General features: G+C 40.6%; 1 protein-coding gene across 1 annotated transcript in view; it reads left to right on the forward strand.

Annotated features, from left to right (window-relative positions):
* The first annotated feature begins 2,681 nt into the window (after nucleotides 1-2,681).
* The window catches only part of RYBP (RING1 and YY1 binding protein), a 105,673-nt gene continuing 94,668 nt past the window's right edge, over nucleotides 2,682-13,686 (forward strand). The window contains exons 1-2 of the mRNA XM_077128695.1: nucleotides 2,682-2,809; nucleotides 3,553-3,678. Of these exons, the coding sequence (XP_076984810.1) occupies nucleotides 2,778-2,809; nucleotides 3,553-3,678 (158 nt within the window). The 5' untranslated portion in view covers nucleotides 2,682-2,777. The remainder of the gene's footprint in view (nucleotides 2,810-3,552; nucleotides 3,679-13,686) is intronic.

Here is a 13,686-nt window from a genome sequence, read left to right on the forward strand (position 1 = left end):
TTAAAGTAGTAGAGCCCTTCCTCCAAATGAAACATGAAATGGAAGTTTAAGATAGGGAACAGATAGTTGGAGCAGGGGAAGGGCTCTCTGTTCACTCTTACTACCCCTTTCACCTTGCACTGGTCAAGGCAACACCTTGGAGGAAGACTTGCTCCAAACACAGCTCAGACTGAAAGCCACCACTCTAGAATCATAGTGTGTTCTGTCCGGAGCCATCCTACTCCAGAGCCATGCTGTCCAGATGTAATTCCAGTCTGGTCCTATAACTAAGAGGAGACTTTTAATATATACTTACTTCTAACATCTGAAGGAAATTAAAGCCTCTATAAGTAACAACCACATGGTGATGTATGGGGCTAAGTTCCTAGAAATTAGTTCTCTTTTCTGGAGACTTCCTTGGTGGTTGTTAATTACTTTTTAAAAGCTTTTTTAAAAAGGCAATACAAGACAAAGAACATATTTAAAAGGTATTTCCTATGGATAAATTGTGTTGCCTTTGTAAAGAAATTCTACACATTTACACAAACAAAAATGAACTACCAATATATGCAACAACATGAATGAAAAGCAGAAATATGATGTTGAACAAAAGAAGTCAGTAAACATAAATGCATATACTGTATGATTCATGTATATGAAGTTCATGAACAGGCAAAATTAATCTTTGGCAACAGAAACTGGAATAGTGATGATCTGTGGGGGTGGTAAACTCTCTAGGGGGATGAAAATGTTGCATATCTTGATCTGGATGGTGGTTACAAGAGCACAGACATACATACAACAAATTCACCAAGTTGTACACTGAAAATGTATACATTTTATGCTATGTAAATGAAGATGATGATGATGATATCAGTCTCCTTCCCACTCCCTGTGACCCCCGGTTACCCAGTTTTCCTCCCCAGATGTCACTCCTCCAGCTGGGATTTCTTAATGCCCCTTTTCTTTTAGAACCTTTACACCAGCGGCAGGGGCCTGGGAGCACGCCAAGCAGACACCAGAGGCCAAGGTTTCCCACACTGGGCAGTATCTTATGTGCCTGCCCCTCTCCCAGCACCTCTGCCTCACAGGGGTCCTTGCCACTTTTCTCCCTGCCCTCCTAAGAGCAGGCCTGAGGGATGGCTGACCCTTGTTAAACAAAGCTGCTCCTCCTGCCCCTCTGGGGTGTGCCTGCCTGGGGAGGACAATTTGTGCTGATCAAGCTTATCTTTGATACATTTCCTCCTCTTTTTATATTCTCCCTTCTGATCCCTGGACTGATCCTAGGACTTCCTGCTTCCTGGGTGCTCAGTCTCAGTGAGCTTCCCTGGTCTCCCACCTGGTATGCTTCACTTCCAAGGACCATCCTGATAACAAACCCATTATTGTTTGCATATAAACAGGGACTATCAGTGAATGCTGACTGTCTTATCTTTGCCCCCACTTTCGTCTTATCTCTCCAAGCCCCAACTTCTAGCCTTATCCTATCCTGTTTCTCTCTCCACCCAAGGTTTCAGCCTAGTCACATCTCTTACCACATCCTCTGGGTCCTCACTCTACCATGGCTCCCCAGTGCCTGACCGGGGAGGGTCCTGACTCACATTCAAGTAAATTTGCCAAGAGATCTTGTAGCAGAGCAGAAAGTAATGGGTACTATCTATTCCTCATCTTCAAGGATCTTTTAATGCAGAAGAAATCGTGCACAACCTAGGTCCAGTTATAGTTCCCAACCCAATACCACAAATTGGTCCTTTCTAAGTGTCAGGCACTGACCTGAATGCTTTTTATGAATTATATTTCAATTCCGTAGGGAATACGGTTATTACTCCCATTTTAGAGATGAAAGAGCTGAGACACAAGGTCAGACTGTTGTTAGGTGGTCACCAGGATTTGAATAGCAATTTCCCTAGGAAAAGCCCTGTTTGAAATTGCAAAAGTGAGAGTGCACACAGTAACTCAGGGTCCCAGCCTTTTAAGTCCTTTAATTGTGCCACACCCTTCCAGCCTAGTTCCCTCCAGAATCAGGGATCTGGGAATGGGGTTCCGAACAGCGTTATCAGCTAGAGGCAGGGCCTTTAGGAGAGGTTGATACAATGCTCCGCGTGGCAGAGAAACCGCGGCGCGGAGCAACCCGGGCCAAGGGAGGCCCTGCCGGCTCCCGGGTATTGCAAGCCTCGAGGCGTTGCGAACAGCCCGGCCGTAGCAAGCCCACGCGGTGCGTGCAAACTGCGCATAACTACTTCTCTGAAGCAGCTTCGGGGCTGGGGTCTCAGCGACAGCAGCGATGCGGCCGTGCGTGGTCCGAAGCCGGTTGCCAGCTCCGGGCGCGGCCACGTGCGCCCCGCCGAGCTCGCACGCTCCGCCGCGCCGGGCCGCGGGGCCACAGGCAGGCACGCGCGCCCCCAGCGCGCACACACTCCCGGGCACGCACACCGACGGCCCTGCCCACGTCCGCCACTCCCCGCCCTCCCCCGCGCCCCGCCCCCGCCCTCGCGGCTCCGGCCGCGGCCCTCCCATTGGCTGCCCGGCTCGTGACGCGCGGCGCCCGGCCCCGCCCCTCGTCAGTCACTCGGCGGAGGCGGCGCTCGCGGGGACTAGTCTCGTCCGGAGACTGGCAGCGGCAGCGGCGGCGGCGGCGGCGGCGGCGGCGGTGGCGGCCGGAGCTCGAGCCCCAGCGGCTGAGGGAGGGCGGGCGCGGGGGAGGGAGGGGGGCCGGTCCGCGACGACTACCCGGACGGCGTTTCTCCTCCGAGCGGCGCCGGTTTCGGCTTTGGGGGGGGCGGGGGTACAGCCCATCCATGACCATGGGCGACAAGAAGAGCCCGACCAGGTACCTGCTCCGAGCTGAGGGGGCGGAAGAGGAGGGAGGGCTGGGGGCGGGCGGGGGCCGGCGACGACTAGGCCCCGGAGCCACCCGGGGCGGGGGGAGGCGCTGCTAAGATGGAGATCCGGGGGCGGGGGAAGACGGCTGCGGCGGCGGCGGGCGGTGGCGGTGGCGGCGGGAGGCGGTGTCGCTCCCGCTCGGGGCCGGCGGCCGTGCGCGCCGCAGCCATGGCGGCTCCTCCTCAGCCGCCCTCCGCCGCCGCCGCCGCCGCCACTCCTCCCAGACAAAGGGAGATTTAACCAGGTGGGGAGGGAGGGAGGGCGCGAGCAGGGGAGGGGAGAGGGAAGGAGACGGCCCACTCCCGGCCGCCGGCCTCGGGCTGCCCCTGCGCGCCCCCTCCAGATCCGGCCCGCGGCTCCCTTCCCGGCCCCCCCAGCCCCACGCTCAAGTCCACAAGTCCGCCAGCTTCCTGCGCCCGCCGCGGCCCTTCCCGGGGCGCTGCCGCCGCCGGGTGAGCAAGCGGATCCCGCCCGAGCCCGGGGGCTGCAGGGTACCGGTGGGGGCGCCGGGTCTCCTCCCCTGGTCTCTTTTCCATTCCCCAGAAGGGTGGGTGGGTGGTCGTCCGAGCGAAGTTTGGCGTTCTGGGCGCCTGCGAAATTACGACGGCTCACCAGTGCCTGTGTTCTGCCGTTTCTCCCCTTTTTTCCTGCTCCGGTCCCCTCCCCTCCCTTTCCCCGACTCCCCCGAAGGCCAAAAAGACAAGCGAAACCTGCCGCAGACGAAGGCTTTTGGGATTGTAGCGTCTGCACCTTCAGAAACAGCGCTGAAGCCTTTAAATGCAGCATCTGCGATGTGAGGAAAGGCACCTCCACCAGGTACTTGAAGCTCTGTTACCTTTTGTTCAATGACTTTTTTTTTTAGATGGGGCAGAGGGTATTGATCCATACTGTCTGCCCTCTTTCCAACTTGTTGATTGCGACCTCCTCTGCATTTGGAGGTGGGGATGGGGAGTATTGTTTTTTTTTTTGATTGTGTGTATTGAATGTTGGGTACAAAGCCGCGTGTTCACTAAATGATTTATGGGAGGGAATTTTCTCAGGGTTTCCTCATTTCAGACAGACCCTGGGTTTATACTTGTCTAATTGCTTATTTTGGTCTTCGATCAAAAAGAGAGGAAGCATTGCTTTGGTGTGGTATGGATTGTATGAAGTTAGACTTTTTTACTTTTGTCATGTCATGTGTAGAATGGTTTTAATTTGCATGTCCGTAGTTATTTTCCCTTCTCTGAGAAATTTAGTGGCGCTAATACAGTAATGCTGGTTGTGCTTTTCTGGTTTGGGGCTGCAATGTCTGTTATTTTCTTGCACTTGAAAATAAATGTTGGAGTTTGATAAGAAACGTACATTTTTTTAGAACGCTGATCTGTCATGGTTTTTCCTGATTAGTTTATGCACAGTGGTGATGGAGGATGGTTTTGCAAAATGGTGAAATGAATATATAGAGTAGCTAAATCGAAATTGTAGTTAGAGCTTTATTATAAAGAAAAGAATGTTGGAAGAATTTCTTTTCATTGAGATGAAGGTAGTAAACTGCATCTTATGTCACTCTGAGTTGGGCTACTCCAGATTTAACATTTAGATATACTTGGCTAAAACGTGGACTGATTTTCTAGTCTTCTGACCAGTTTTTCTCTTAATTGGTATCTGGAATTTGTTTACAGTGGTGATAGAATTTGAAGTTAAATATTTGGGTGTCATGATGGACAAGTGTCTGTGTGTGAAAGTGAGAAAGATAGGATGAGTGAGTTTAGGGTGGATCCTTTAAGACTTAAAGTTGATGGCCAGGAGTCTCATTGCACCAGGTACTTGTTACTGAGCTGGCAGCCTTCGAATATGACTGTAGTACTACTTCACAGTCCCAACTCGGAAAAATATTGCTCTTTGACTAAATCAGTTTGCTCTGTTAGTGTCTTCCTGCTTTATTTATACCTGGAGTTAGAAAGGAAATGGAACAACCTAAAAAATTACAACTCTGAAATTGATTGGTTTGATTACTTTAGACCAGTTATAATTCCACCAACTCCAAGTAATGAGACTTTTGAATAAAAAATGGTTAAGAAACAAAAAATCTCTCCCCTTTAGTAGTTTTTTAAAGTGAATTCATGTAAGTTTTTTGTATTCTTGTAGAATAGAATTAGATAAAATAAAAAAACTCAGGTGACTTAATAGATTTTTTTTTTTGCTATCTAAAATAGGAAATTCCATTAAATGGCACGAAAGTTTAAAAATGTATTTGTTATTTAAAGGAGTAGTAATTGTATATTACTTATGAGTAATGTTTTTTACACATTACTCCCTCAGAGGCCAAACATCTTTATTGTGGTTTTACTTTGAGTGTTACCGTAGATGATCAAGTAAATGACTAGGAAACTCCTAAGAACTTGCGGACCTCACTGGTGAAGAGAAACTTAAACTAAACCCAAAAGTTTGTATCTGATTTATTGCTGGGAATAATTATCTCATAATGAAATGCATTTCAATTTCTACATGTGTTAAAAATCTGACTCATCAACTTCTTGGTAGCACATGGAAGATTTTGACTTTAAAAACAATATAGATGTTTTAGGTTTCTTGGAGCCAGAGATGACAGTATAATTCAGTTTCTAAACAAATAAATTACAAAGTTGAAGTATCTTTAAGGGCTTTTGTGTAATTTTTGCCTGTCTGTCATTGAGTAGGATTTGAATACAGATTTTAGAGATCTGTTTGCAGACTTAAACACTATTGGGTTTTTTTTGGGTGGGGGTTGGGGGTTCTGCAACATGGGCCAGAAATCGAACCCTGGTCTCCTACATAGCAGGTGAGCTATCCCTACACTCTCATGATAGTCTTAAAAAACCTAAATTTGTTTCACCTTGGTACTTAGTGTTAATATTTTGATATTCGGATAAATTCTGAAAATCATAATTAATTGGAATGCAGATAACATTTTGACTTAAATGCTGTGGCTAGAGTTTATGTGGAGAGGTGAATTGGATAGGTTTTCATTTTGTTTGTCAGTGTATTAACTGTTATTTTTCTGTAATGGTTTTTGCTTGGGCCTTGTCATTTTCTGATACTTTGATATGAACTTGCCATTTTTTATGTCGGTATTGATGACAATAGAAACTGTTTTTGTGAAACGACTTAGGTTTTTATTTTAGGGTGGTTTTTGGATGCCTGTTAATGGACAAAAATAATTTTTTTACAAAGGGCTTTTTTTTTTTTTAACGGGGTTTTCTGACGTCTTGACTTGCACAGAAATTGGATTTTATTACTCTGAGCTGGTGTTTTGCATTATCAAACAGGCTTAGTTGTTGGCTAGCAAGTAGTTATTTTGAAATTTGTACATCTTTCTTGTCATTATTGTCACTGTCATCTCCTTGTCAACGAAGAAAGCAAGCTTTGAATTTGATGGTACAGTAGGATGCGGAACTGTTTTTGACCATTTGAAGATATAATTAATATTCCTTGATTTGATTAGGAAAATATTGTCATGATTACAAGTACATTTATAAAATTGCCAGTGATGTGAATGATAACTCTCAAGGTATTAGTGGGTTAAAAGGTTGATGGGACATAAACTCACATGACCGTAATCCAAGTTATGAGTGCTGAAAAAGAGGTATAAATAAAGTTGCTGTGGCATAAAATTATGTCGTATAACCTAAGATGGAGAAATTTCAGAGGGCATATTCTATGCCCATATTTGTTGCATGAATCCAAGATGTCTTTGTGTATTTCTGTTTACTTTTGAAATGAGATGGTTGTGCTAGTTACAAGAATGTATTCAATTGCCTGATTCATCACTGTTTCTACTCCTTACCTGTGAGCAATTGACAAGTTTACATTTTATCAAGTGGTTTGGTTAGATTGGGGGTTATGTGTCCCACTGTCCCCACCCTTCCCCCTTTCCTGCCGCTGACTGCAGACTCACCATCTGGCTAAGCCAAACAGAAACATAACTGGTGTGTTCCACTTAAGTGTGGATGTGTGCTCAATTCCTGATAACTTCCAAAGTTGGGGACCCAGTTTTATGCCTGAAGATTTTTTGAGCATATCTGGGCAAGATTGCATTTGCTGTAGAGAAAATAATTTTTGTAAACGCGTCATTTCGAGACAAAATTTGTATTAGAGAATAAAATATTAAGTTAAAAAAAAGTGCTATGGGAGGTCAGAACACACTGCGTATGGGAAGCAATCAGAAGGATCCCCTTCCCCTCTTTCTGCATGAGGGGAATTGATTTCTACAAAATAATCTGCCATCTTTTCACAATTAGTGTCTTGTGTATCAGATGTTTTTAATTCTTCAGGTGGACTCATGAAGGTGATTCAGAATGAGGTCTTTTTTTTCTTTTTGGTGCAGCAGAAAGCAGATTGAAAGAAAGGAAGGCCAGAAGATCCTAAAGATCCTCTCAGAGAAGGAGGGTACACTTAATAGGCTACTTGGAGTTCAGGGGGCAGAAGAGATCTACATTTTAGAAGTATTATTATGTATTGGTTCTCTTTGGTTCTTTGATATACTCCCCCACTTCACCCTTGCTGGTTATTTTTTTTTATAGCTTATTTTATACTTTATGTAACATCAAATTCACCTGTGGTAAGTGTACGATTTAATGACTTTTAGTTATTTTACAGAGTTTTGCATCCATCACCACAATCTAGTTTTAGAACATCTCCCTCACTTCAAATGGTTCCTCATGCTTGTACAATGAAAATACCTTTAAATCTTTAACACTAGAGAGCATGGAGAGTCACTGGCAACTGATAAATAATCCAAGATTTCCTCTCTGCCATGCTGATGTGTACTCTAAGTTTTTCAAGGTAGAAAATAAAATTGGGTATGTGTGTAGAACATGTTGGGAGGGTAGGAAAGAAACACTATTCTTTTCCTAGTTGATAGCCAAAGGACCATTCCCAGCATCTTTTGCCAGTCTCAGGAAAGAGGTTACCAGCTTTAAAAAAAGAAAATCCCACAAATGCATGAATGTATCTAATCATTGTTCACTTTTAAGTTGAATTTCTTAGGTGTTGGGCAGAGTGACTTTCCATACTTGAGGATGAATCATATATATTTTATGATCAAATATAGTGGTTTTGTTATTTCTATGAATGCATTGTTTTTATTGTAAAATAAAAATTACCAAGATATTGCAACAACTCTTATTGATTAGTGTTTTTAGTTCAGTTTTTTTTTTTAATGCTAGTATTCCATTTTGACTTTCAGCTATTATATAATTTCAATTGAAAATTTAGTAAGTTTTTGCTTTGGATAATTACTACTGATTTAGAACTTTTCTAGTATTCAACTCCAGATTTATCACGGTGTTGAAATGAAGTCATGTTTATTTAGCCCCTCTGAAAAGTTTATTCTTTTAAAGCTTTTACAGGCAAGTGAAAGTGAGGAAATTGCTTTATATGTGTATTAAGATTATGTGTAGAGATAACTAGCTTTAAAAAAAGATTGATACTTAGGATATTGAATTGAAGATCTGAGGAGGCAGTTTTTTGTTTGTAAAATGTTTTCTTTGTTCAGTAATTCCCTTATTTCTTTTGCAGTTAATTTTGGACCTTTTTGCCCTTACATTCAGATACCCCAACAATTAAAAGTCTCTTGAATAGTCGTGAAATACTTTAGAATTATTTTGTTTGTTTTGGGGAAAACAGCATAATTAGTTACATGTGAAAGTTTTAATCTTTGCTGGAAGCTTCAAAAGGTCATTGTCCTAGGATGTTTTTCAGACAGGAAAGCTCCCAAAAAGAAGAGGAGGTATCTAAACTGGTGGGGAACCAGGTATCTTTCCCACACTCCTTGGCAATATCCACCACATTGGTTTTGCTCCTTAGATCACGTTGGTTTAGTTGTAGCATTTGTCTTTTTCAGAAATTCTCCATAAAATACATTTTAAAAATTATCTCTGTCTTCCAAATCAAATCTTAACAAACTTTTTTTTAATTCTCATAGTTGGCTTTAAAAGAGTATTTTTATCTGGAAACAGAGTAATGACTTAGTTTGTATTTGTTATTAAATTGGACTTAGTGATATAGTGGTACTGACTTGGTCTTATGTATATTTGAAGGCCTTAAGGTAAATTACCTATATAGTTGTGGTTTTTGACAAGTGTTTAGTGAGCACAAAACCTTCTAGAGCCTTTGTGCTCAGGCTACTAAACTGATCTTGGTTGCATGTCATGAACTAAATCCAGTCCCGCTAACTTGCCAGTATATTCTATCCATCGTTAGAATGGGAGGTTATGAATGAATTCACTTATGTAATACTTATTAATTTGGCATAAATTTATTGCCAAATTTAGTAGGTGCTGAAGAAATCCCAAGATTAATAAAAATGTAAATTGTACTCCCAAGTAGCTCTAATTTACCAAAATAACATTAGACATCTTCTTTTAAGCTCCCTATCACTAGTACCAGACTTTTCTCTTTTTTTTGAATCTCTTACTTTATTGAACTATAACATACATAGAGAGAAGTACATAAATCGTAAATTTAAGCCTAAAGTATGTATGGATGCTTCTCTGACTTCTTTCATTCAGTGTTACACATTTATGAGATTCATCTATTATTGTTTGTAATTCTTTATTTTTCCGGTAATGTTTTATCCTAAGTACATTTCAGCTCTTTGCTTGCAGACCTTTAAACATTCTAGAGATATGACCTCTTTTCAGCCTCTTCATTGTTTGCATACTTGAAACATGGTCTATCCTCCCAGCGGTAAGCTCTGTTCCATGCATCACTCTGTGAAAGGAATAAAACCTGATACGTAAAACTTTCTAGAGTACAGAAAAAGTACATTTTTCTCTCTCACCAGTAGTGTTGATGATCAGTCATTTCTATCTCGAGGCATTGAATTGGTTAAATACATGGAAAGTTTCTGCTTTCAAGTTGCTTAACAAACTTGTTGAAAAGAAAAGACAAAAATATAGCAAGCAATGTAAAATATTCAGTAGTGCAAGCAAGTAGGCATGGAATGAATGAGTACATGTTAGAAACAATAAACGTTATTAAAGAATCTTATTGGGGTTCATCAGGAAAGGTCTCACTGAGTCCATGGAATTAAAACTGGGCCTTTATAATTCCTGGATTTTTTTAATAGTTCACTTTGATGACATACAATGTAACATTTCCTGTTTTAAATACTTTAAAATATACAGTGATTTTAATTACATTCATAATGCTGTGTAACCATCACCACCATCCATTTCCAAAACTTTTCCATCACCCCAAACAGAAACTCCTTATCCATTAAGAGTAAACTCCCCATTCTCCAACCTATCCTGGCCCCTGGAACTCTATAATGTATTTACTGTTTATGAATTTGCTTATACTAGTTATATTACAAAGGGGAGATCATTTTCTGTATGGAGAATATTTTCTCCTTTTGTGTCTGGCTTATATCATCACTTAACATGATGTCTTCAGGATTCCTTCATGTTGTAGTATGTATCAGAATTTATTTTTTTGTATGTGGCTGAATAATATTCCATTGTATGTATATACTACATTTTGTTCATTTATCTGTTGATGAACACTTGGGTTTCTTCTGTCTTTTGACAATTGTGATAGTGCTACTATGAACATTGGTATACACTTATCTGAGCCCCACATCCATTCTTTTGCATCTGGCAAAATAATTTTTCCAGCACCATTGAGTGGGCTTGGCACCCTTGTCAAAAATCAATTGGCTATAAATGTCAGGGTGTATTCTGAACTCTTAGTTTTGTTCCACTGATCTCCACCTTTGTCCTTCTTCAAAATGGTTTTGGCTATTCAGACCCTTTGCCGTTCTGTATGAACTCAGTATGAATTTCATGATTGGCTTCTCCATTTCTGTGAGGAAGGCTGTTGGAATTTTGATTGGAAGTGCGTTAATCTCTAAATTGCTTTGGGTAGTATTCATATCTTAACAATATTTAGTCTTCCAGTCCATGAAGATGAACTGCCCTTCCATTGATTTAGGTCTTTGATTTCTTTTAGCAATTTCTTTGTACGAGTCCTTTACATTCTTCGTTAGGTTTATGCCTAGATATTTGATTATTTTTGTGGCTGTTATAAATAGAATTATTTCTTGATTTCCTTTTCAGATTATTCACCAGATTTTTGTATTTGTGTACAAAAATACAAATTTTCCTATTTGTATGCCTGCCGCTTTGCTGACTTGTTTTATTGCTGTAGTAGCTTTCTTGTAGGTTCTTTGGGATTTTCTCTGTATAGGATCTTATCACCTGAAAATAGGGAAAATGTTACCTCTTCCTTTCTTTCCCATTTGGACAGCCCTGACTAGAATTTAAGTACAACACTGAATAATAGTGGTTAAGGTGGACATCTTTGTCATGATCCTGCTCTCTGGAGGAAAGTTTTCAGTCTCATTCTATGATGTTAGCAGTGGGTTTTTCATATATACTTTTTATCATGTTGCAGAACTTTCGTTCTATTCCTAGTTTTCTGAAAATTTTTATCAAGAAGGCAAGATAGGTTTTGTCAAATGCCTTTTCTGTGTCAATTGAGATGATGTGCTTTTTTCCCCCTTCATTCTATTGATGTATTATATTGATTGATGTCCATATGTTGAATCATCTTTACATTCCTGGTTGTGGTATATAATCCTTTTAATGTACTATTGGATTTGGTTTGCTAGTATTTTGTCAAGGGTTTTTGCATCTGTATTTATATGGGATATTGGTCTGTGATTTTCTTTCCTTGTTATTGGCTTTGGATTTAGGGTGATGCTAGCCTCATAGAATGAGGTAGGAATGTTTCCTTTTCAGTTTTTTGAAAGAGTTTGATCAGGATAGGTATTTATTTTCTTTGAATGCTTGGTAAAATTCAGGGATGCTATTTGGCTCTGGCTTTTCTTTATTGAAGAGGTTTTTGGTTACTGATTCAATCTTTTGTTACTGGTCTATTCAGGTTTTCTGTTTCTTCTTGAGTCAGTTCAGGTAATTTGTGTGTTTCTAGGAATTTACCCATTTCATCCCAGTTCTCTGTTTTGTTGGCATACAGTTCTTCATAGTGTTTTCTTATAATCTTTTTTATTTCTGTGGGGTTGGTAGTATTGTCCCTCTTTTCATTTCTGATTATAGTTACTTGTGTTCTTTTTTTTTTGGCATGGGCAGGTTCCTGGAATCGAGCCCAGGTCTCTGGCATGGCAGGCCAGAATTTCGCCATTGTTGCACTGCCCATAACCTGCATTCTTGAGAAGAGATTTTTTTTAGCCCTTTGCTCCCACCTCCACCCCCCCTTATAAGTGCTTACTCTTCAGGTGATACAAACAATACCTTTTCATGTTTCCCATGGGCTGGTGATTCCCAGATATTAGACAACCCCACCTGTCACTACCTACATCCATGCACACAAATCAAATCCATCTGGTTTCTGGTCGTCTCCATTTGGGTCTTTGAAGGCATTTCAAATTCATAGTTTGAAAAATTGAATTTATCTGTCAGAGTGCTTTCTAAAATGTTCATGTTCCATTCCTGCTTACTTATCGTGGTTCTCATTGCTTTCACAATAATGTCCAAATTGCTGAGCATCACAGGGGCTCTGATTTGGTCTCCTCCTGTGTCTGCCTTTTGTGTTTCAGAAGGAAGCATGCCACATACCCCATCTGCCCACCACACATACCATGTGTGTTTTTTCATACCAAAGTGCCTGGGGTTTTCCGGGTTAGCTTACTTCCATATCTTTACAGATGCATATCTCTTAGATTTTCATCTGAAATGTTTTTCCTTCCTTTTGTGTCCTGGCTGACTTCTGTTTGTCCTTAAGATAACTGCTTACCCCCAGCCAACCAGTCAGGTATATGTCTGTCATAACACTTAAACTTTATTTTTATTTGATTTCTGATCTGTCTCAGTTATGTAGTCAAGTTTTTGAAGACATGACCTATGTTTTTAGACTCTTATTTTCTGTGTTATTACAGTGCCTGGTACTGGGTAGGGGTTCATTAAACGTATATAGAATAAATGAAGACTGGAGTTTTAGTTGGAGTCCCCTTTAAAATTATTCCAGTTAAGAGTTTTAATAAAATATTCTCTCATACTAGGGTTTATGTCCTGTGTGTTCATTGTTTTTGGATTAGGAAATAAATTGTCTTTATATATGGTGACCTTAAAGATAGTATTCCTGTTTTTCTGGTTTTGTTTTCTAAAGTATTAGAGCTTAAACACAGAACTTGGAGGTTATAGGCAATACACTTAAAGTACTTCCTGGAATGGTTTTGAGCTTCAGGGCTTTGGTACACTTACCTGAATGACATTAACTGTGACAAATCCTTATTCTTTTTGGTTGCTTATTTGGTGATTTCAACAGCTAAAAGTCACATTGAAAACTCTGGTGAATAAAGCAGTGGACAGTCATGTTGTCCAAAACCAATTTTGAAGAATCAAAATAAGCTGTGTTAGGTAACCTAGATGTGTATACTTTGTAAACTGGCACTAAAGCCAGTTTTAAAATGGTTACAAAACATCCTGAATATTGTTGGAAAAGTTATGCTGTCTATTGTGTAAGTTCTCTGAGCATAACTTGGTAGTCAGACTTTGTACATGGTGTACATTATTGTTCTGTTCAGTAATTTGGATTAATTTTTAAGTTGACTCATTCACTTTATTAATTTATTTAGCTATAATTTTGACATTCAGTGATTGACACAGATTATATTGCCAAAAATGAATTCTTGGTGTAGTCAATGAAAATAAACTGTTGTTACTGAAAAATCATGAACAGTTGAAATCATATGGTGAATAGGTGAAAGTTTATTTTTAAATAGGATTAGATATTACTGCCTTTCATCCCTCTGCCAGTTTAGAAAATCTGCTTTAAAACTATCCT

The sequence above is a fragment of the Tamandua tetradactyla genome, chromosome 15 (assembly GCF_023851605.1).
Source record: "Tamandua tetradactyla isolate mTamTet1 chromosome 15, mTamTet1.pri, whole genome shotgun sequence".
Lineage (NCBI taxonomy): Eukaryota > Metazoa > Chordata > Mammalia > Pilosa > Myrmecophagidae > Tamandua > Tamandua tetradactyla.